The sequence below is a fragment of the Salvia miltiorrhiza genome, chromosome 6 (assembly GCF_028751815.1).
Source record: "Salvia miltiorrhiza cultivar Shanhuang (shh) chromosome 6, IMPLAD_Smil_shh, whole genome shotgun sequence".
In the NCBI taxonomy this organism is placed as follows: Eukaryota; Viridiplantae; Streptophyta; class Magnoliopsida; order Lamiales; family Lamiaceae; genus Salvia; species Salvia miltiorrhiza.
Genome location: NC_080392.1, coordinates 8,136,772 through 8,161,209, shown reverse-complemented (window position 1 = coordinate 8,161,209; position 24,438 = coordinate 8,136,772). Strand labels below are relative to the sequence as shown.

The 24,438-nt window shown below is 36.9% G+C and overlaps 3 protein-coding genes across 4 annotated transcripts; 1 reads left to right on the top strand and 2 right to left on the bottom strand.

The window, feature by feature from the left end:
- Nucleotides 1–3,233: 3,233 nt before the first annotated feature.
- Nucleotides 3,234–7,472, top strand: LOC130988396 (protein PLASTID MOVEMENT IMPAIRED 1-RELATED 1-like). 2 transcript variants are annotated; one of them, XM_057912222.1, is made up of 4 exons: nucleotides 3,312–3,394; nucleotides 3,726–4,035; nucleotides 4,130–6,015; nucleotides 6,121–7,472. In XM_057912222.1, exons 3-4 carry the CDS (start codon nucleotides 4,142–4,144, stop codon nucleotides 7,280–7,282), a joined length of 3,036 nt encoding a protein of 1,011 aa, XP_057768205.1. In that variant the 5' UTR covers nucleotides 3,312–3,394; nucleotides 3,726–4,035; nucleotides 4,130–4,141; the 3' UTR covers nucleotides 7,283–7,472. The 2 variants fall into 2 exon arrangements, with proteins under 2 accessions (XP_057768204.1, XP_057768205.1); XM_057912221.1 differs by having other exon boundaries at nucleotides 3,234–3,394; nucleotides 3,726–6,015.
- Nucleotides 7,473–11,136: 3,664 nt separating this feature from the next.
- Nucleotides 11,137–13,704, bottom strand: LOC130988395 (ankyrin repeat-containing protein ITN1-like). Its single transcript, XM_057912220.1, has 2 exons — nucleotides 12,827–13,704; nucleotides 11,137–12,233 (listed from the first exon to the last, which is right to left on the bottom strand). The coding sequence occupies exons 1-2, from the start codon at nucleotides 13,394–13,396 to the stop codon at nucleotides 11,406–11,408; spliced, it is 1,398 nt and encodes a 465-aa protein (XP_057768203.1). The 5' UTR covers nucleotides 13,397–13,704; the 3' UTR covers nucleotides 11,137–11,405.
- Nucleotides 13,705–15,673: 1,969 nt separating this feature from the next.
- On the bottom strand, nucleotides 15,674–20,483 carry LOC130988394 (PHD finger protein ALFIN-LIKE 4-like). The gene is made up of 5 exons (XM_057912219.1): nucleotides 20,152–20,483; nucleotides 19,940–19,972; nucleotides 18,815–19,043; nucleotides 17,821–17,956; nucleotides 15,674–16,094 (listed from the first exon to the last, which is right to left on the bottom strand). Exons 1-5 carry the CDS (start codon nucleotides 20,246–20,248, stop codon nucleotides 15,849–15,851), a joined length of 741 nt encoding a protein of 246 aa, XP_057768202.1. The 5' UTR covers nucleotides 20,249–20,483; the 3' UTR covers nucleotides 15,674–15,848.
- Between the last annotated feature and the right edge of the window lie 3,955 nt (nucleotides 20,484–24,438).

Here is a 24,438-nt window from a genome sequence, read left to right as displayed (position 1 = left end):
TTTCAAGCTTGAACATCATGTATACGAACATTTAACGAGCCGAGCTCGAGCTCAAGCTCGAATTCAACATTATCGAGTATCACACGATCGAGCCGAGTTCGAGCTCGATAATTGGGTGACGAGCCGAACTCAAACACCCAAATATTTAAACGAGTTGAACTCGAGCCCGCTAGTATTCAACTCGACTTAGATCGTTTACAATCCTAATAATGTCTATATTTAATACCTAGATCCCAACTTAAGAATAGTTACTTAGTAAGGCATCAATGATTGTATAGAAAGTTAATTTATTACCTTTAAAAAAATTATTCATATGTGTGGGGAGAAACCTAGCGTAATAACTTGCCTCAGGAAAGCAGTCACTTTTCGACCTACTACATAAATAATTAATGCTAGTTATTTGTACGGACAAATATGCATACTTCTGATTTGTTTCATTTGTCACCTCATATTTTTTCATATTAAGGTATTCCCCCCTACCTACTTCAAATACATAACTTAATAGAGCGATAGCAAAAGAGATAATGATACATTACCATTGGAACGAAATTTTGAAATTAGTATCTTTAAAAATAATTTAAAATATATACACGTAAGATTTATTTATTTTTATATAAAATACTTCTCCCTCTATTCCAATAATAATGTCCCACTTTTCTATTTTGGGACGTTCCAATATAAATCTCATTCCATTTTTGACAATATATACACGTAAAATTCCTTTTTGCTTAATATGGGACACTACTATTGGAACGACAGGAGTAATATTTTGAGGCAAAATGAGATATACTCTTTTTGAAAGATGAAACAAAAAATATACCCACTTAGGACATTTTTACTCTTATGTGTAATTCATGCATTGCTCGACACTGAAGCGTCGAGCATCGAGGTGTCGTTGAATAATTGCTCGACACTTTGAGCATCGAGCGTCGAGCATCACATGTCGAGCAACTAAGAACTGTCGAGCAAGGTGGAGGCGTCAAGTGTCGAGCATTGAACTGTCCAGCAAGGCGAGCAATAGTTCAATTGAACTATTGCTCGACACCTCGAGCATCGAGCATCAAGCAACTAAGAACTGTCGAGTGAGGCGAAGGCGTCGAGTGTCGAGCATTGAACTGTCGAGCAAGGCGGAAATGTCGAGTGTGGCGAGCAATAGCTCAAATTGAACTATTGCTCGACATTAAGTGTCGAGCATGCCGAACGAAATTCGCGAATCAAGTACTATAAAACAAACACGTGAGTCTTTGAAATATATCAACTCAATTCAAAAATATTGTTCATAAACCATAGAATAGTTTTGAATAACAGTAACTCATGTATATAAGACCTCAATATACCTTTCAAACTACCGGATTATGATCGAATCGTAGAAACCCACAATTGAAGACGCTTTGGGGGGTTTTGAAGATGAATATTTAAAAATTATTTCGTTTTGTGTTTGATGTTGAAGTTGCAGATGTATATTCACTACCAATTATAGGCGCCGACGGCGTGGAGGCGCCGGAAGCTTGGCGGAGGCGTGGAGGCGCCGAAGGCTGCTGAAATAGAAATTTTATTGAAGAAAAGCAAAAACCCTTGAGAGCACAGGCGCAAACAAGGAGAGTCCGAAAAAACCAAAACAATTTTATACATGGCGCCGAAGGCACACTGGAGAGAGAAAGAAGAGTGTCTGCGATTTGGGGATTTGGGGGGAAGATGATTTGTTTAGTATTTTCTTTTTGTTTTAAGGGTATCTTAATCCTTTCAACCCCAAAAATGGTACTACATTTTATACATTTCTTTTATAGTGGGTATATTTTTGTTTTTGTCTTTCAAATAGGAAAGACTACTATTAATCCTAATATTTTTGTCCAAATTTTAAAATGGGTTAATGGTAGTCTTTACCCTATTTGAAATACAAAAACAAAAATATACCCACTATAAAAGAAATGTATAAAATGTACTCCCTCCGTCCGCCAAGATTATGTCACAATTACTATATTGGGCGTCCGCCAAGATTATGTCACTTTCCTTTTATGGCAATGGTCCCACCATCCTCTTTAATATTTTATCCTTACTAACACTCTTTATTTACAAAAAAACCACTCAAAATTCAATCTCAACCACTCATCTCATAAAGTGGTGGGACCCTTTCTTCATTATATCAAAATCATCACCAATTTTATTAAATCACGTGCCCAAGCAAATTGTCATAATCTTGGCGGACGGAGGGAGTATCATTTTTGGGGTTGAAAGGACTAAGATACTCTTAAAACAAAAAGAAAATACCAAACAAATCCTCTTCCCCCCAAATCCTCAAATCACAGACACTCCCCTCTCTCTCTCTCTCTCTCCATCGCGCCTCCGGTGCCTCCACGCCGTCGGCGTCTATAATTGGTAGTGAATATATCTCTGCAACTTCAACATCAAACACAAAACGAAACAATTTTTAAATATTCATCTTCAAAACCCCCAAAGCTTCTTCAATTGTGGGTTTCTTCGATTCGATCATAATCCGGTGGTTTGAAAGGTATATTGAGGTCTTCTATACATGAGTTATTGTTATTCAAAACTATTTTATGGTTTATGAACAACATTTTTGAATTGAGTTGATATATTTCGAAAATTCGCGTGTTTGTTTTATATTGCTCGATTCACGAACTTCGCTCGGCATGCTCGACACTTAATGTCGACGCTCGACATCTCCGCCTTGCTCAACGCTCGACGCCTTCGCCTTCGCCGCGCTCGACAGTTCTTAGTTGCTCGACACTCGATGCTCGATGCTTCAGGTGTCGAGCAATAGTTCAATTTGAACTATTGCTCGCCTTGCTCGACAATTCAATGCTCGAAGCTTGACGTCTCCGCCTCGCTCGACAGTTCTTAGTTGCTCGACATGTGATGCTCGACACTCGATGATCGACGATCGACGCTCGAAGTGTCGAACAATAGATCAATTTGAACTATTGCTCGACACCTCGATGCTCGACGCTCGACACTTCAGTGTCGAGCAATGCGCGAATTACACATAAGGATAAAAATGTTCTAAGTGGTAAATTTTATTGTTTTGATAAAAGTGGGTATATTTTATGTTTCATCTTTCAAAAAGGGTATATCCCATTTTGCCTCTTTTAAAATTATCATATATTTACTCATTATATTTATTAAATTTAATACGTCGACCGTAAAATAAAAAAAGAATTAGCGTTTGGAGAAATTCTTTTCTAATTTGTAACTGAGGCCAAAGTGAGAGTGTTGAAAAAGACAGGGCCATCGGTGAAAAATCACTAAGCTGTCGTATTATTTTAGCTTTCAACTTTGAATCGAGCATGCTCACGCCAAAATAGAGAGAGAGAGAGAGAGAGAGAGAGAGAGAGAGCGCGCTGGATTTGGCTCCTAAATTTCTTCAGCTCTAGTTGTAAGATTCTTCATTTCTTCTGATATTCTTTCTTTTTGTGTTTATTGAAGAGAAAAGCGGAATACGTTGAGGAATATGCTTTTTGTAACTTGCGTTTTTATCCGTTGACGAGGAAACCTATGAATTAATTCATTGATTACCTTCATGCGCTGAACTTCATTAATACATTTCATTAGTCAATACATTTTTCGATCAGAAATAGAGGATTTTGAAATTTTCTGATGTTTTATGCTATTTTTTTCAATGGATTGTTATTGCGGATGCAATCATGGATTGATGTCAGTGTTGATAATAGGTTTATAATCTTCAGAATTACGTTCTTAATTTGCAGTTTGTGAGGAGACAATGTTGTCGAAAGCAGATACCAGAAAGAAAATTGATGAGATTTCAAAAACTGGGAGATTCGCAAATGACCTTGAAACCATAAGCAAAGCCTTGTTTGCGGATAAACAACTGCATACGCTTCCTAGCTCTGCAGATTCTTGTAGATCCGAGGCTGTTGGAGAATCACATTTGTCCGAACCTAAAACTAAGGCGGAGAAGGCTAAGGTCAATAAGCGAGATTCAGTTGAGAAAGAAAAGAAGCTTTCAATTTGGAGTTGGAGAGGTCTAAAGGCCTTGACCTCTGGTCGAAATCGAAGGTTCAGTTGTTGTTTCTCACTCCTAGTCCATTCTATTGAGGGTTTACCAAGCCTTTTTGATGATGTCTGCCTGGTTGTGCATTGGAAGAGGCAGGATGGTGAGCTGATGACATCCCCAACTAGGGTTCACGAAGGAGTAGCTAAGTTTGAGGAGCAGCTGATTCATTCTTGCTCTGTAAATGTTACTAGGAGCAGTACCAAGAATTTGGCGAAGTATGAGGCAAAAAATTACTTATTGTATGCTTCTGTTTATAATGCCCCCGAGCTTGATTTGGGGAAGCATCATATAGATTTGACTAGATTGCTACCTCTAACATTAGAGGAATTGGAAGAGGAGAAGAGCTCAGGGAAATGGACAACTAGTTTCAGGCTATCAGGTAAAGCAGGAGGTGCAACAATGAATGTCAGTTTCGGCTATATTGCAGTAGGAAATAGTAGAGAGCCTTCAAGCAAAAACAATACTCCTGACATCCTGAACTTGCGAGAGAATAGGGCAATGACAGAATCTTTTGTGGATCAGTCTGATCTTAAGAACGAGCTAATCATTCGTAGAGTGGGGAGTCTTCCTGCTACTCTGGTTACCTTAAAGCAGTCTGCAGAAGATATAAAGGATCTTCATGAAATCTTGCCAATGCCAACTTCAGAACTGTATCAATCAGTGAATGTACTTTATCAGAAACTGGATGAAGAGATACCAAATGCTTCAGTTGAAAATAAGTTAGACACAGGTCCATTTCCTTCACACCTTGACTCCTGTAAAGTGAATTCATTTAAACCTCCTGATTCTGATGAGAAGAATCCTGAAAGTGAGTGGGAAACTGGTGAGTTATCTGTCACAGAGAAAGGGATAGAAGAGTTTCCTAAGGAGCACACGAGACTAGAAGAGGTTCCTTGTAAGGTTGCTCTAGCTTCTGGAGAGGTTACTGAAACTGATGGCATTATGGAGGTAACCCTCAATAAGGAGGATATCCTTCCTCCTACCGCCGAAGACATGGTTTCCCCAAAGCACGAGCAATTAATTAGCACCTGCAGCTCTACAGAGAAAGAGAACATCATGCTTTCCAAAGAATCACTAATGAAAGAACTGGCGATGGCGCTAAGTTACGCCTCAGATTTAACGAATGAGGAACTAGATTTGCAAGAGGATGAAAGTGAAGCCCCATTCCAAGACGGTTTCTCGAATTGTAATTTTCAGCTCGCAGTGAAGGATAAATCACCTAACTTGGATGATATTACTGACTCAGTGGCCAACGATTTCTTAAAAATGCTGAGTGTAGAGTCCGGTTCATTTTGTTTAAGCTCTACAAGTGAGCCTGACTCTCCAAGAGAACGCCTTCTAAAGGAATTTGAGAGAGATGCTCTTGCCAATGGAGGTATACTCAACTTTGATATTGAGAATGATCCAACAGAAAGTGTCAGCGATATTCCAACAGGGTCTGTCTGGGAAGCTATGTCTAATGACTTCTATCAATCATCAATATTGGAAGGTTTTCGGGAGACATCTCAGAAGGAGTCAGATGCATTCAGTAGAACGGCCTCAAGGTTAGAGGATTTGGAAACTGAAGCTTTGAAGCGTGACTGGGGCATTAATGAGAAGGCATTTCAACATTCTCCACCTAGTAAATCCGATGGGTTTCGCAATCCCGCTGACATACCTCCTGAGAATCTTGATCAGCAGCTTGCTTCTCTTTCAGAAGACTTGGGTCCCTTTCTGCAAACTAAAAATGGAGGGTTTTTGCGATCTATGAATCCTGCACTTTTCAGGAATGCAAAAGGCGGAGGGAGCTTAATTATGCAGGCATCTAGTCCAGTGGTCATCCCTGCAGAAATGGGGTCTGGCGTAATGGGCATACTTCAGGGTCTGGCTGCTGTGGGAATTGAGACGCTATCCATGCAAGCAAACAAATTGATGCCTTTGGAAGACATAACTGGGAAGACTATTCAACAAATGGCATGGGAAGCTGCACCGAGTTTGGAGAGGTCTGTAGTTACTGTATGTGCATTGGTATATGCATTTTTTGTGATTTTGTTTTCCTAAGTTTTGATTCATTAACAGTTTTATTGTTACATGCATTCCTGTTCCAGGCAAGGTTTATCTCAGGATGAATTTGAAACCATTCAAAATTTATGTAACGGGGGAAAGAGTGGTAAAGCGATATACTGTGGCCAAGGTTTAGGAAAGTGTGGTTCAACATTGCTGAGTGCTGATACAGAGTACGTGTCTTTAGAAGATCTTGCTCCGTCGGCAATGGATAAGATTGAAGCTCTTTCAATTGAGGGCTTGAGAGTACAATCTGGTATGACAGATGAGGATGCACCTTCAAATATTAGCACACAATCTATTGGCGAACTTTCAGCCCTGAAGGGCAAGAGCGTTGATGTTGGTGGAACCATAGGTCTCGATGGGACTGGTGGATTGCAATTGCTGGATATCAAAGACAAATGTGACAATGTTGACGGATTGATGGGTCTTTCTCTGACACTTGATGAATGGGTGAAACTTGATTCTGGTGAAATTGATGATGATGATCTTGTCAGCGAGCGAACCTCTAGATTACTAGCAGCTCATCATGCTACTTCATTGGATTTGTTTCGTGGAAAATCAAAGGGGGAGAAGAGACGAGGCAGAGGTAGGAAGTATGGTTTGTTGGGCAATAGTTTCACTGTTGCACTGATGGTACAGCTGCATGATTGTTTGCGGAACTATGAGCCTGTGGGCAATCCAATGCTTGCTCTTATACAAGTGGAGAGAGTGTTTGTCCCACCAAGGCCTAAATTCTATAGAACAGTTCCTCTAGCAAGGAACTCTAGTGAAGAGGAAAAGGAGCCCACGGCTGCTACAAATGAGAACGTTATTGAAGCGCGAATAGAAGACATAAAACATGAAGAAGAGCTTATTCCTCAATATAAAATCAAGGAGGTTCATGTTGCGGGTTTGAAAGTGGAACCGGGTAAAAAGAAGTTATGGGGTTCCACAAATCAACAACAGTCTGGGTCCCGTTGGTTGCTTGGAAACGGAATGGGGAAGAAGAACAAGCATCCACTAATGAAGTCAAAGGCTGCCGTAAAGAATTCTGGTCCTGCTTCTTCCCCATCGACCACAACAGTCCAGCCTGGAGATTCACTGTGGAGCATCTCTTCTCGTGTTCATGGAACAGGAGCAAAGTGGAAGGACCTTGCTGCACTCAATCCACACATTCGTAATCCTAATGTTATACTTCCTAACGAAACTATCAGATTACGCTAGTATTCACATCTTTAGATAGATTTAACTCAATTGTGTCGTACAGGTGTTACTTACATGGAAAAATTGGGTAGACTGAGTTAGTTTATCCAAGTTTGCACTTAATTTGACTTGTTTTTTGTAAAGGCAGATGCAAAACTCATATTGTAGCAGTGTAACAATTGTCCTGTCAATACATGACTTAAGTTCCTGACTTGGTGCAACAATGATCCGCATCACTGAAAAGGCCCTTTACACCGTAACATAATGTTTCCTTTAAGTGTCATGGAGAATGCAGGAACTCTGCAATTATGGGGAACTGGCTAACTGGTCGACACTCTCTAGCTATATGCATGCCTCTTTTAATCGTTTGATCAGGCACATGGTACGCAGCCTCTCTTCCTCTTACCTCTGAATTTGTAGTCCTTGCATTACATGATGGAATTGGTTTTGCAGTTGCATTTCTTTTGGCTCAATGTTATTATTTGAGTTCTTCTTCATCTCTCCTTGTATCTGTGCTTGTAAGTTACCTGAATTGTTTCCTTATGATAAACAATGTAAGCAGTGTTGTCGCTGTGGCCCGAGCAAGCAATACCCTGCTTTCTGCACTGTAAGTACTCTGATAATTTTTGTCATATGCATTCTCTGAGTTGGAAACAGCAAATGTAGAGGAGCATTGAATTTTTTTCTTTTTTTTTTGTTGAGATAAAGGAGCATTGAACTTGTGCAAGTTGATTTGTTGCCATCAGTAGCATTTTCATGTTAGTGGTTACAACATAGCGGTTATAAAATGTTGTGCTACTTTCCTTTTGCCATGTGGAAAAGGTTGACGCCTCTTTAGGGGTTGAATATTTTTTGAAGGTAATAAAAAGAAAGAAAAAGAAAATCTTTATGAGTCAGCGATTCAGCCAGCAAGAACTAGAAGGGTGGAATTAAAGAATTCAATTCTTTGATATTAAGATAGTCAACGAAACCAGATAACGAACTTTGACGAGGATATTCGGTTACCTGGCATTTTATGAAAAGTTGACCTTTAAATAAATACCTACTTGCCCTTGAAGATGGAGTGTGTAAACCCATGTCCAAAGACTATAAAATTCGTCAGTTTGTTTGTTTTCTCCTAATGTGGAGTTTTTTTGTAAGGTTATGATAAGGTTTTTTCCACTATGTCTATTTGGAGCACAGATGTTATAGAATTTTATGAGCGTGTTGCTTTGCTCACATGGCCTTTTGATTATGATTTTTATATAAACTTGATAGTTTGTGATCGTTTGGAACGATGGAATTATATTTACGCAAAAAAAATAATTGTCATTTTTAGGACGCATCAAAATCTCCAGAGTTTCTGTCTTGAGGAAAGACAAGTTTCTTTATACAACTATTATTCAAGTTTCGGACTTTGACAAAGTTAGCTTTTCTGGTATTCATGGGGGAAGAGTAAAACTGTCGGCTAAAATTGGGAGTTATCTGGAAAAAACATTTCACAAGATCGTTATAATTTTAGAATTAATTGTATGTAAATATATATTTAAATTTTTACTTGTAATTAATATTATTTTTTTATCAATTAATACGTGAAGTTTCAATATTTTAGAATTTTGCTCAAATTAAAATTTTGACAATGATTAATCTTAGGGAAAATTGCACCTAAATACACAAACTTTGCCAAAAATTCATATTTGACGCGAAGTTAGGATTTTACATTTTAATACACCAACTTTCGTTGTTGTCCAAATTTGACACGACTTAATTCTTAAAAATTCAAAAAATAACCCCTTTTTATAAATAATTATACAAAGACCCACTTATGTTATTATTTCCTTATGATGTTTTCTTTTAATCTTTGATCCGCGCCTAAAATGGTTTAAAAGAAAACATCATAAGGAAATATCTTGTTTTGGTTTAAATGTCTCAAATTATAACATAAGTGGGTCTTTGTATAATTATTTACAAAAAGGGGGTCAAATATGAAATTATAACATAAGTGGTTTAAATGTTTTTTTCAACCCCTTTTTAAGAATTAAGTCGTGTCAAATTTGGAAACAACGAAAGTTGGTGTATTAAAATGTAAAATCCTAACTTCGCGTCAAATATGAATTTTTGGCAAAATTTTGTGTATTTTCACGCAATTATCCCTTAATCTTATGTAGACGTCGGAATTTTATTATGTGCCATTTAAGCTCATAAGTTCATAACTAAGACGTGTTTTTATCTACATTAATATATAAAAAAAATGTCATGAACACAAAATATATAAGGTTGCTATCATATTCATATGACATATTCTATTTTATTTTAAGTGTAGTTTTGTAAATAAAATATCCCATATGTACACAATTTATGTACCCACTTCTAAATGGGTGTGTTGTGAACAGAACAATGGCCTTATTTTATTGTAAATGAAAAATTTATCAAAAGTAGATTATGTACAGTGGATGGACGAAAAATGACAAATTGGGTACATATTTTGTAGATGAAATGAGTATTATATATTTATAAAAATATATTAATTCATTAAATATTACACTAAATCTATTTGATATATAGTTGTAAAACTAGAATGGGATTATATTTTATACCGTCCGATTACCTGCACAATTGAGTACGCTGACGAGAGGGAAATCACCAAAGATGCAGAAAACGAGAAGTGTGTGTTGTATTCTAGAAAAAGTAGTGAGCGTACATTACTAAACCGAATAAATGACTATTTATAAGATACATAGGTACAGGGACAAAATAGTACTCATGCAGAATAACGGCTTTCGCGTTGGCGCCGTGTCAGAACCTGTCGGGCGTTTGGCTTTTTGTGACATCAGCGGTAATCAATAGGGGTGTCCATTCCAAGCCTGAAGGAGTTCCTTCGTCCGTAAAAGTATTTGTTCTGCTTCGACTCCAGCCCTGTAAATACGGCTACGCTTCGGTGTATTTCACAGCCCTGTAAATATCTTTCCCTGGAATCTAGCTGTCAAATACACACGTGTCATAATCTCAGCCGTTTACGCGTTTTACTCCTCATCAGTTAAGTATTAGATTAAAAACATAGAGAAGTGAAATGATTAGTATAACTTTCTAATATTGAATCAAAATAATTTCACAAACCTTTGGAAAAAAAAATATACTCCCTCCGTCCCAATTCAATAGGTCATGTTTCCTTATTTGGACGTCTCATTTCAATAGGTCACTACCTAAAATGGAACGTAAAGTATATAACGCATATCCCCACATGACTCATTATTTACACCAAATGTTATTATAGTCCACACATAATTATATCTTCCTTATTTCCCTCTTCAATTTTTTAAACAAATATATCCTTAAAAAAAATTACTTTTCTGTCATATTTTGTTATAAACTATTCATTTCTTAATATTTGTGTCCAAACTCTGTGGTCTATTGAATTAGGATGGAGTCATGGAGAGAGTACTAACTTTCAAAAGCAAAATAATAAAGCAAAGTAAGTAGAGCATATATGCATGATTATGTTGGCGATGAAATGCTCAAAATTTCCTAAATTAGCTAAATTGCTTCAAAATTAAAAGTTGTGAGATTGTAATTGATGTTTGTTAGTTTGTAATCTTAAACTGTTACATATGGTGAAATAAAATTTTATTTACCAAAAGAAAGAAAGGTTGAAAAATCAAAGAATGAGAAAATTTTCATACAATCATAATATCATATGAACACATTGTTTCCGAGTCAATCCTATAAAGTTCGGGCTATTTTGAGTCAACCCTATCATACATTGTCGAATTATTCAATTATAGAATATTCGTGTTGGAGTTTTATCGAATTAAATTTTTTTCAATTTTAATCATCTCGAATTGTCGATCTATTTGAACGAGCCGATAAATTTCGGGTTAAATTAACACGTTTGAATATAATTGCGAAACACAATCACTTGTATAAAAGTATAGTACACTATGGGGCTAGTCTTAAGAAAAAACAAGTAATCTATACAACTTTCTATTCTATAATTTTCTTTTGTATATTACAAATAAACAAAAAATTAAGATAGAGAGAGAAATGCGCTATGTACACCTGCAAGATTGCAGGAAGCAGGTCAAACGCCAAAAAATGACTCACTCAACAGAATCAAGCACTCTCACAGTTACATTTCCTGATAAAAAAAATTGTGAAGAAAAAAAAGCTATTCAAAAACATCTTCTTGATCATCATCATCCACACCTTCCGACCGTCTCTTCTTCTCTTTAATCCATCCATACTTTCTAAGAACCCACAAATTCAACCTCACAATATTCCCTATAAACACAACGGCCATGACCGTCATCCACGCCAGCACCGACTTCTCCGTCACCTCCCGCAGCATGCTCCCAACATCGTCGGGCGACATGCCCGTGAGGGTGATGAAATACGTTGCCTCGAGGGCCGTGATGGCGATCCACATGATCACCATCTGCACCCACATCCACCGCCTTCTCGTCAGCGGCAGCCCGCTCACGAGTATCAAGATTATGCTGAGAGACGACAGGAATGCCACCGTGTTGCATATCATGAAGATCCCATATTCCTTGGGCTGCTTATACGCCATCACCGCTTGCCCGACAGAGTGAGGATCGGTCACCGCATTCCCATCCTCGTCTATCACGTAGTCGTCCTGCCAGACGCCACCGGGAGGAGTCAGCCCCGCCTGAAAGGCCACCGTTGCTATCAGAGACGCCACCACCATTAGTGAACTACGCTTCCTCCCCAGCCAGTCCGCGGACTTCTTCTCTCCCACTGATTTCTTCGTAGACAACGCTCTCGCGTTTGTCTCCTTGGCTCTTGCCGGCGCCCAATCATCGCCGATCAAGTGCAGATCCTTGACATTTGAAGCTCCAGCCTTCCTGAGTAAATATTCGATCTCCATGTCTCTTAGGCCTCGTGGACTTTGTTCCAATACATCTAGAGCTGTCAATCCACTCTTATTCAACGCATTCACTTGCAATCCATTCAATGATACCAAATACTCGATGATCTGTTCAAATTTCAAATCAGAATATCGTCATCATCATACCCCTTCTCACCCAAATACACAAACAAGAGATCTATCTATCTTAACTCTCACTCCAAACTCCCCACCACTATATAAGTCCTGCTTATATAGATTAAACCCTTTTGGGAGAAATTAATTGCTAAGTAATGAAAGAACTTTCACTCATTTTATAATGTTAGTGACGTTTAAAATATTGCAATAATGTCACTATCTTTCAATTTATTTGTCACTATCTTTCAATTTATTGCAAACTAATACCCCAATTAATATCGAGCTTAATACTAGCCGAATGATATATACCCAGGTCGTGTAGCAACAAATTGAAAGGTGTTAACATTGAGGCAGCATTTGACAAATCATGATCCCAACACTCAGGTTTTCAACATTACCACCAATTAATCAAATCCCTAATTCAAGACTCAAACACAGAAATAGAACACCATCATTCATCAGTACAAAATACCAGCCAAAATGAAAGATAAAGAATGAAAAAAAAAAAAAAAAAAAGAAGCTAGGGCTAATCGTTGATGATGACTGTGACAGTAAACTAAATCTGATCAAGAAATTGAACTCACCTGAAGATGCTTATTAGCGATTGCAATATGCAGAGCTGTATTTCCCTCACAATCCTTCCAATTCAAAACGTCACCGTTCCGGCTCATCTCCTCCCCCAAAACCCTGACCGCCTCCGCCCTATTCCACTTCACGGACAGATGCAAACCGGTCTCGCCCCGGTCCGTCACAGTCTGAGTCAACTCAGGTTTGACCCGCACCATCTCCGCCAGCACCGCCGCCCTCCCCTTGACCGCCGCCACGTGCAGGGGGTTCCTCCCGTCCGCGTTTCGAACAGATCCGGATTTGCCGCCCTCGCGCAGGAGCTCCGTCACAACATCCGCGTGCCCCTTGGCCGCCGCGAGGTGCAGCGGCGAGCACCCCCGCGAGTCCAGCTCGGCCGCCAACTCCGGCGTCCGGCTCAGCAGTAGCTTGACGAATCGGAGGTGTCCGAGCGCCGCCACGGTGTGGAGGGGGGTTTCGGAGATGCAGGAGACGATGATCCTGTCCAGTATCAGCGGATCTTCTGTTAGGATTTGCTCTAGCGTCGTTGCGTCTCCTTGTAAGGCTGCCTCTGACAGCTTCTTCTCCATTCTCTCTCTCTCTCTAAGAAGAAGTCAACAGCTCTCTCTTCAACATGAATGCTACGGAGATGCGTTTGCTAACTTAATATCCCAATTTTCATATCTCTGCCAGCAACATGCTTATGTCTTTTTCTGCCTCGTTCTGTTTTGATTTTTTTTTTTTTTTGGAGCTTTCGAGGAGGGAAAGTTCAGGGTTGACTAGTTGGGCCTAATTTTTTTGATAATTATTTTCATGAATTTCTGTTAATATGAAAGCATATGATGATAGAGAAAAAAGGAAAACCAATAAAAAATAGATGTGCAGAAAAAAAAGATAGAACGTGGAAAGTCTGCCATCTAAATTCTGAAGGAATAAAAACGGCAAAGGCTTCTAGAAGAAATGAAGTCAATGCTTCTCAGAAGCTTCTGTATATTTCGACTCATTCACACCAAGCTTAAAAATCATTATTTCATGAACCTGAACTCAGTGGTTCACAATTTCGAAGGGCGATTTGTATTTAGGTAGAGAGTTCTTATATAAACGTTCAGTTTTAATTGATTTTTTTCACGGTCTCTAATTACGTGGCAAACCGTAATTATAGTATGATTAAACGTCGATTTTAATAAATCAAACGATGTCGTTTCATCGTTAAATTGAAATCGAATTGGGGGATTATTCATCTTCTCCCGACTTAGGGTTTATATCTCTCTCTTATTTCCATTTCCAAGCTTCAAGCGTGAATACCTGCTCCTATCATGATTGTGCAAGCATGGTTTGCTGGCTGAGTTGAGAACATCTTGGACGAATCCCAACCCTGCGATGTGTTTTTATCTATGTTCCAAAAGACAATGTAAAGTGTTGTTGCTGTTTCTCTCCTATTTACTGAAGTTCTCAGTTAATTTTAAATTTTTTGCAGGCAAATGCATATTCTTATTTCGAGTTTATTGATCATAAGCCCACCTTGGTATATAATTAAATTAAGACGTGAAAGAGATGCATTAAAAATTGAGCTTAGAATTAAAAAAAAATGTGAATGTAGTTGGTGGAAGAATATTCTGCTATGTATTTTGGTTGTGGCTTATTATAGTTGTTGTTTAGTGCTGGTGTAATTGATCTCCAACTGTCAAGGTAGGATAAAGTTGGTTTTTGTAAAATTATTAGATCAAAATATTTGAATTGTAATGATGGTTAATTTGCCCCAAATTAATTGGTTGAATTGTCTACGTTTGATCATGTTAAAATTGGATGACTTGGGTATATGCCAATTATGAGGAACCTTAAAACTTGTAGTATATAAATAGAACAAAACGCAATATACACCAAAAAAAATCAGGAATTAACAAAGCAATATAAATCATATCACTTTATATTCATCAAAAACTTATACACGAGAGAACATCATAGTGTTATCATCGCAGTTTTAGCGTAAAAAATATTTAAAAAGTGAAGTCATCATCCATCTTATGAGGTCCAACATGATTAGAAAGTTGTATGTAGAAATTAAAATTAAAAAAATAAAAATTAGTAAATTTAATACTTCCTCCATCCACAATATTGTTTCCACATTGTGGATGGTAATAATAATTGATAATAGTGAAATTTGGGACCCGCTATAAATGTGTGGAGGAAAATAAAGTGTTGTATGAACCCTACTGCTAAAAATAGAAGTGAAAATGATATTATGGACGGACTAAATGGGTAAAAGTGAAAAACAATATCGTGGACGAATGGAGTATTAATTTTGCATAGATAATTAAAATGAGGGCACGCAACCAGCTATGCAATCTTAATTGAGTCCAACTTCTTTTGAGTTTCATATACTCTCTTCGTGCCACTATTAATAGCTCAAATTTTTTTGATACGAGAACTAAAAAAAAAATATAAATTGATTAAAAGTTGTAGGGCCTAATACTTTTTTAAAGATTAAAATTTTTTGTTTATAAAAGCAAGTCACACATAGTGGAACAACCCAAAATAGAATATAAGCCACTTTTAATAGGACAAATGAAGTATTAACTTATTCTCTCTAAGAACAATTGTTTCTTTGTAAATTGAGGAAGTAGATTTGTGAAGAATATGCACGAAATCATGGTGTTATGTCAACAATTTTTGAATTGTAGTTGACACTGTTTCTCACAATTTCATCATTAACTAGAAACTACACAACTATGCCTGAAGAATATACATACAAAGCACGCAGTGTTGTGTGCTATACTGGGCGCTAAAAACGTCCCAAAATCCAACACGTATCATCTAACCATAGCCTTTAGATGTTACTTGTTAAATTAGTTGCTAAGAAAAAAGAATAAATAAAAGTAAACTAGATAATTAAATGTTAGGAAACGAAGCAATGCAAGTCTCTACAATGAATAGTTAGATCTATAACCAAAGAGAGAGAGAGAAGTAGCTAACTATTCCAAATAAACAAGACCAAAGGTACTCAACCTACAGACGGATTATACTACCATTAGAAGACGGGCGTCAAGGTCGGGCTCTCTTGTTCGTACAGGTAGGACATTTGTACTGCTTGATGTGCTCCGCCCTAGCAGGAGTGATTTTGACGCACTTCCCATGGAACCATCTCTCACATATGTCACAGCAAATCCAGAATTCATCCGAGGCGTAATTTTCACCACATGCTCCGCACAAGGTTTCCCCATGCTCGTCTTCCTCCTCTTCATCCAATCCCTCATCATCATCCTTTGGTTGGGGCCTTGACATTCTCCCCTGTAAAACACAAAAATAAGCAAAGATTGTTTCACTTTTCTGGCTTCAGATGAGGATTTAAGGTGCAGTGACTGAATGACTGAAGTGATATGAATAAAAGAGGGTTTATGAAGTGTGGAAAATGAATTGATCAGGAAAATAACACCTGACCACATGGAAAACACATACATGAAGCCATTGATACGACAGTTTAGTCCCAAGACGAAAACCTAATCATTAGTGAAATAATTCCTAATTTTCTTTCATAATAGTGTCAATGTCAGCATCACATCTCACCCCTCACAAAATTGTTATATTTGGCACGGTGAAGAAGTTATGTACGAAGAATTCACGTTTTTCCTCTTTCTTTTTCCTCATCCATAATAGAGTGCAGAACTTAAATTAGAATATGGAAATTGTCCAAGGGACTATGATACTCCGTAGTTCAATTAATAGATGCACGCTAGTTGCGGATTCTGTAATCTGTAGACAGACAGTGAGTGTCTTTTACACACCTATTGCTTATACTTGGCAGTACTGTGAAAAGGCGATGTATAGATGAACAGAGGCACAACAAAGCATAGCTGTCATGTAAAACAATGGAATGCTATTTATTTCCTTTGAAAGAATAGAAACATGCTAACAATATCCAATAATGAACAAAGTCATCATGAAACATCAATGGCTTGAACTGTTTCCCATCATAACATCATCAAATTTCCAGATTTTATTTTGTTTCCTCAAAAGAAAATCAATTGTTTTGGAACATCAACCAGTCAGAACAGTGTGTAAAGCAAAGAGCTTGGTCCTGCCTCAGCAGACTGAAGTGCACGAAGAGTTATTGATCGAATTTGCAGACATTTCAATGAGGTATAACTTATGACACAAGAACTCATGCCCACTGATGCATGTTATCTCATTTTTTCGGGTTCATTCTGCAGCTCAAGTGCATAAGAATGTGATCTCAAATAAATTCATACGGTTACTAAGGGATATAGCTCAGCCTCAAAGATATAGGATATGAAATTTAGCTGGTTAGATCCTAGTAAGTGTTTTGAAGTCCTGAAATTATGTTTAAGAAATATACTACAACCAAATCTTGGGCTATAGTTTAAAACTTCCTAAACATGGTAACTTCAAGATTCAGGATGAGGGACCAAAACTGGGAAAAGATCTTCAAATTCCACATACTAGGAGTGACCCGAAGGTCCCTACTTCTACCTTAAATAGTACTACTCCTTTCGCCCACAGAAAGTCCCTCTTCGCCATTTTGGGACGTCCACAAAAATTAGTCTCTTTCCATTTTTGGACTATACCACACAACTTATTATCATTATTAACACTACCTTTTAAGTGGAACCTTTTATTCACTCACAATACACTCAACCATTTTTATTAAAACTCATGCCCTCACCTTCTAGGATTATTTTTTGTGGACGGAGGGCGTATAATGATTTACCAAAAAGAAAATTACAATGGAAAGTTAGTCAAGTATAGTCATGTACCAGATATATCTTTGGTCACAAGGTAGTGGAAGATATCTTTGCTAGCTTATAACTCACATTATTTTATACTTGACAAAATATAGGCCCATTACAAATGAGCATAGTGCAACACTAAAGACATATTTTATCAACTTGTATAAATGTACTCATAACTCAAGTCTTCCAAAATAATAGAGAAGGGTTACTGTTTTGGTGATGCAAGAACCAAGATATCAATTGAAAAAAATTACTATTTTATTTACCAATTTTGGATTTGACTTGGATGTACTGCCACTATGGTTTGAGACGGACGATTTCTCTTTTACTTGCTTCTTTGCAGCTCCTGTCACAACTTCAAAAATGGTCGGAAGATCATTTATCATATTGAATAGACGTTTCCTGCATCCAACACAAACAAAATGAAGCTAGCAATAATCGCAGATTCAAGGAAATTACATAATTGCCCAGAAGATGCAATAAACTAACTTTATACTACAATCACTAGTATTATGCTCATCTTTAGTACTCCCTTCGTTCAACTAAGCATGGCTCAAAATCCACTTTAAGGTGTCCCATTTATAATGGCCCAAAACCCACTTTATGCTTTAAAATAAGTGAGTCCCTTTACGTTATAGCTTTAAACAACACTTCCTTAATTTACGTGTCCAAAACACTTAAGCCATGCTTAGTGGGATAGGGGGAGTATTAGTAAGGAAAAATAAATTAAAGGGGTTGGCAATCAAGACCAAAACTTTGTTTATGAAATGAAACTTCAGCATAAAATACTAGGACCACAAGTCAGATGGCATTCTCATTATTTTTCCCGTGGGGTAGAAAGCTTATTCAAAACATATAGATGACTGTAAAGTGCTAACTTTAGATTAGCATCATAATGCTAAATACATGGTAGAGTAGCATTACACTGGATAGAAACTAAGCACACAATAACAGCGGAATGAAAAAAATTATGTCTCCACTTTGCACAATATGAAGAGCAAATCACCTAAACGATATTGGTAAATCAAAACTAAATCTAGTTTTGATTTACATAACATCATCACTCCAAATAATAAGGCAATTATTTTAAGACTAAATATGAAGAGCAAATCACCTTAGATACAACCCCCCCCCCCCACCGCCCGTTGATTAAAAGGACGGGAATTTAAAGAAAAGAATTAAGGGAATGATTAATAATAAAATGAAAAAAGTTAATCTAATGAATATTCAAATAAATTCACAACTTACAAAAACCACTACCTAGCAGCTTTATCGAAACCAAATCTGGCACCAAAATAAAAGGCAACAGAAAGTAGCCACGCATCACTGTGGACAGCGACAAGAGCTAGCCAGTCCTTTTCTTGCATTCCATCTCTGGCAAAGTTTATACCTAAAGCAGGTTCTGGAAGCTCTGGAGGCACCTCCTCTGCAGGTAGATTTACTTCCCATTGCTCATTGGGTAATCCAAAAAGACACAGATTTTCCTTATCTGCAAAATATCCATTTTTTTGACAGAAGCAGTGTCATTTACAGTATGAATTGGGTTTTATCGAATGAATATCTAGTGGCTGAATATAGCAATAACCAATAATATCCTTCACTATACAGTAATGACATCCATACATAAGTTGGTGATAAATGTATAGCACTGGATATATAAGAAAATAATTGCATAACAAGTTTTTCTTCCTGTGTTGCTTAGAATTTAACAGTCAAATCTTCGTGCATGACTGCAACACAGCAATACAAAGGGTATACATGTAATATATGTTGACCATGAGCAGACAAAGCATATGCAGAAAAGTTCCAAGACACCATATGGATATAAGAAAACAATTTGACACTGCATTAACAACGGGTATAGGATATCAAAGATACCATATCAACAAGTTGCACGCTCATACGTAAGAATTCTAAGATTAAGTCTGCAGCAGTCAGCAGGAAAAACAATACATTTAAATTTATTTGCTGCTGAAGTATAGTACTTAACGGTATGCGACAATCAAAGAGCAATTAACAGCAGAACCATATACCAACAGAAAATGTTGGACACGCTGAGCAAATATAGAATTAAATAAGAAAACTTGCGCCACCAGGTCCACAAATCACAATAGATTAACAAAACGTTACAAATTTGCTCAAGAGGAAACCTGAACCCCAAAATTGCAACATATAACTCCTAGTGATTGTGTATAGCAAGCTATAAAGCTAATTAAGTATACAAAATAACACTCAAACTGAAAGATAACTCTACGCAGAAGAAATTAAAAAATTCGCAACGCATGCAATGACAAACTCAGTGACGCATGCCAAAATATTAAAAAAAATAACTGATCGAAAAATCAACCAAATGGATAACCTAACACAAACTTTAACCTAACTCACCAGGATCACACTGCTGGAAGAAGTCTTCAACATCTGAAAAAGGGGAAATACATAAATAAATACATAAATAAACCGAGGAAGAACAAGAAACAAAAACAAATTTACCAGAATGCACTACAATCAAGTAACAGGAACCCTAACTCCCAAAAGCATAAACAAAATCAAATTACACGAGCATATACCACTGAAAGTAAAGTGGTTTTTTTTTGTACCAGTGGTAAGAGCTTTGATCAAGGCATTGCGTCTGCACTTGAAATCTTTGAAAACCTCCTCAACCGTGCGAGGGTTGTTGACCGCACCTCCGTCCATCGCAGTAGCTATTTACACGCACAAACACACTGGAGTATGTGAGTTATGGTTTGAAAATGAAAAGAATCGGAGAGTTATAGAGGGAGGAAAGGGCGGAAATTGGGGGCATGAATGGAATTATGTGGATTTGGTGGTGGCTTTTCTGAGATGGCAGCCAAATGGATAGCAACTTTATTTTGAAAGAGCGACGAAATTGACCCCCTTCTCTCAAACTCTCCATCTCTCTCTCGAGTCCACATCACACTTTTCAAAAAAATTACTAATAAAAGCAAAAAAAATAAAATGTGCAAGTCCTGTAGTTATAACTTATGTGTATCTTAATGTATGTGTATGAGTAAATTGTAATTACTCCCTTCGTCTCAGTACAAGTGGCTCAAAAATTTTCGACACGATTAGATTTTTTTATTTATAGATACAGATCACTTATAATAGAACTGTTTAAAATTAAATACATGTTACTTTTATTGGGACGGAAGAAGTATATATTATTGGAAAAACTATGTTCTTTTTCATTTCTTCAAGAGTGCTTTCCTTTCAAAAAAAAATTCTATTTGAATTCATTCTTTTTTTTACCTGAATGAATTCATATTTTTAATTTGCATTTCCTCGTTGGAAGAACAAGTGCAATATATCTTTAGTTGAGCTTATTTTAAAGAGTTTATAAGATATTTCAAAAAGAAAATATGCAATTATATGACCATTTTGAACAAACAAATATAAATTTGGGTTATGTATCAAATAAGCCCCTAACATAGAGGCCCTTATCACGTATAAATCCCTATATTTGAGGTTGGTTCAACTAAACCCCTGAAGTCAATTAACCCCTCCGACTTAACGGGGAGTTAACTCCATTAACTATTTTTAATTTTTTTTTTATTTTTTTGGTGGTGGGACCCACGCCTTCTTCTTTCTCAAGCTCGCCGGAAACTCTCTGGAAACACGTCGGAACTACACCTCTCTCACTCCCCTTCTCTCTCATCGTCGGAAACACGTCGAAAATCTCATCAAATTCAGATCCCACATCACTCACTCTGTTTCGATGGTACGAGCTCCGACGCCATGAAAGAACAAATTCAAACATGTGCTGAAACCTCAAGGTTTACAATATTCGACTCCAACATGTGACGCGTTCGATTTGAAAGTAAAAAAAGACTCGAAATCCCATTCTAATGAGAAGATATCTTGTGGCTGCGAGATTTGGTGAACCAGGCTTTCCAAATTCCACCTCTGTCGCCGCCCTTCCAAGGTGAAACACCCTTCATATCATTGATAACACTCATTTTTTTATAGTTTTTAATGTTCTTATGATGTCAATTTTATAGAAAATTAAGTGTTGAATAATTGTTTTGTGCTTATATTGCTTTATCTTGTGAAATATGATATTTGCTCGTACTTTGATGAATTTTACAGAAATATGTAGTTCGAATTTGGACTATTGGTATTAATGAAAGTTGTAGTTCGTCTCGATACGAGTTCGTAGGCTCAAACGGTTCGCAAATCCAAGTTCAGACGAGGAAGATATGGCAAAAACAAGAAAGTCGCGCGCATTAGTAAATAGTGCTTGACGGGAATTTCCGAATTTTCGGGATTTTGCCGGATTTTCGGATTTTCTCAGTATTTTCGAGTTCTACACTGTTTTTATCTCATGTGCCTATATATAGGTCATCTTTGACCTATTTAGGGTCCCAAACTTTATTTCTTAGTTCTAGAGCTTTTATTTTTCATTGTTTTTTAGTTTTTAGAGCTTGGATCGGATTTCTGCAAGGATTGAGGATTCAAGATTGTTACATTCGTTTTATTTCCGGGTTTTATATAATTCAGTTCTTTCAATTGCATTCTTTTTAATTATGATTATGTTTTGTTTTGTTTTGTTATGTCTGGCTAGTTCTTTTATCTGAACTTAGGGTTTGTACATAGTTGATTAAATATGTGTGTTTGATTTATTGATATCAATTTGCGCTCCAGCTTGTGATTTGTGATTCCTGGTGCTTATTATCTTGTGAATTATCTTATCAATAGTTTACATGTCTAACTGTTCAGTTTGAGTCTTGAATGCGATAATTGTTCACCCGATTCAGGAATGCATGATATAGTGTTAGCCTCGAGTCTTGAATGCGACAGGTGAAGCTATAGGAAGCTATTCTTTGTGTGATGTTGGGAGTTAATTTATTCATTTGAGTCTTGAATGTGATAAGAGATTTATTAATCTACGTTCGTAGGTGTTCGTTAGAGAAGCTTATGAATAGTGTTGTGATCTTTCATCAGGGCTGGATTAAATTGGTAATTGAATCAATAGATTGAATGCATGTGTTTAATTAATAATAGTACATCCCTAGGGTCAGAGTTGTTTATTATTTGATTTGTTTTCTGTTTTTTAATTGCTTTGTGTTATTTTAAATTTCAATTCATCAATCATTATTATGTTGACTGGATACTGTAAAAGTTTAATTTGGAAGTACTTAGAGTATTTTGATTATCAGTCTCTGAGGATACGATACTTGACTTATTATTTATGCTATGATTACACCGTTTTAGTTGCGATATTTTTATTGATAAAAAAAATAGTGATCAATCATCCGTCTGTAGCTTCTTGCACAGCAAGAAGTTTCGCACGCCAGCCGATTGGACAGTAGAGGCAGCTGTAGTACCAGCCACCCTTGCAGGATCCGAAGTAGAAAGAAACGGAAATCCCCCTTCTAGATGAAGAATGGACGACCATTAACAACAAATTAAGGATTTCCACCATTCACAATGAAGAGAAAAATCGATCTTTTAGGGATGGAGCGAAAGGGAAACTGGAATTTAAGTAGAGGAATCTGGATTATGATGATTGATGCATACAACTACAAGGGAATTTGTACGGAAAACAAGAATTGAGGTTAGGATAGGATTGCAAGGCGGTGGTGAGATGAGAATGGGCTGAATTTATTTTGGGGATTTGGGAAACCTCCAGCTCCGGCGCTGGAGGTTTCATGGCGTCGGAGCTCAGAACCGCGGTGTCTCCATGCGGCGGATCCGCCCCCGAGCGTGTTTCCGACGAGCTTGGCGAATAAGAAGGCTAGGCGTGAGTCCCACCACCAACGAAATAAAAAAGAAAAAAATTGAAATAGTTAATGAAGTTAACTCCCTGTTAAGTTGGAGGGGTTAATTGGAGGGAATTAAGGTTTTCAGGGGTTTAGTTGAACCAACCTCGACTATAGGGATCTATACGTGATAAATGCCTCTATGTTAGGTGCTTATTTGATACTTAACCCTATAAATTTTGGCCACTGATTTGAAAAATACAAAATCTTGCCATATTTTACGTGTTCTGCCCAAACTACCCCTTTATCCATCGGTCACGCTTATTTGTGCTGCACGAATAGTAGTAATGACCATATTAGTGCCAATAATATCATATATTTGTGCTGGTATACTGCCTTGTCTTATATAGATGGATGCAGTCATATGGTCATTTTGAACACTTTCCCGTAGGGTTATATTCTTCATGTAGGGTTTAGATTCCTCATTTAGGTACATTATCCATTTAGGGTTTAAATTTCCCCATTTAGGGTTTTAATGATCAAATGATATTTTTGGCACTACTATTATTATTTGTGCCAAAAGTACCAATTTCCTTATTTTTTTTGATTTATGTTGGTATTTTTGGCACTAATATTGTCATTTGTGCCAAATGTACGTTAAAGAAAAAATTGTGAATTAAAGAGAAAAAATTGAAAAGAGAGAAAATTAGAATGATATATAATAAAAATAACAAATTATAATAAGATTATTTTAAAATAATTATTGTTAATAAGATTGTAACAAAAATAATAAATTAGGTTGATGAACTTATTTTTTAGGATTATAAGCTATTTTAGGGAGTTATGAGCTCATCCAAAGACTGTCTTCTTATCCAAAATATGAAACCAATTGATAGAGAAATCTAGATACAGTGCAGTACCTGGATTTGATTCCTGTAAGGTGTAAAATTTTTACTTTCTTTTACATTTTTCCGATTGATGTAGTTTACACGTTATATAGTAATTTCAATTTTCACAACAAAATATAATTTTTCACAATAACCAACTCTTGTGTATATATACATATGTTATGATTAATCGATTATAATTGTTAAACTTGTTGAATTAGTCAACGGAAGCTTAATCTCTCATGCGTTGTCATGACTCAAGATTCCGACATCTAAAATT

Bases quoted from the DNA above. Each gene is read 5' to 3' on its own strand.
- LOC130988396 (XM_057912221.1), top strand. From the start codon at position 3,740: ATGTTGTCGAAAGCAGATACCAGAAAGAAAATTGATGAGATTTCAAAA. The intron at 6,016-6,120 runs GTCTGTAGTTAC...TTCCTGTTCCAG, and splicing joins GCTGCACCGAGTTTGGAGAG to GCAAGGTTTATCTCAGGATG.
- LOC130988395 (XM_057912220.1), bottom strand. From the start codon at position 13,396: ATGGAGAAGAAGCTGTCAGAGGCAGCCTTACAAGGAGACGCAACGACG. The intron at 12,234-12,826 runs GTGAGTTCAATT...AAATTTGAACAG, and splicing joins TCGCTAATAAGCATCTTCAG to ATCATCGAGTATTTGGTATC.
- LOC130988394 (XM_057912219.1), bottom strand. From the start codon at position 20,248: ATGGACGGAGGTGCGGTCAACAACCCTCGCACGGTTGAGGAGGTTTTC. The intron at 19,973-20,151 runs GTACAAAAAAAA...CCCCTTTTTCAG, and splicing joins GATCAAAGCTCTTACCACTG to ATGTTGAAGACTTCTTCCAG. The intron at 16,095-17,820 runs GTAAATAAAATA...TGTGTTTTACAG, and splicing joins CCAAGTCAAATCCAAAATTG to GGGAGAATGTCAAGGCCCCA.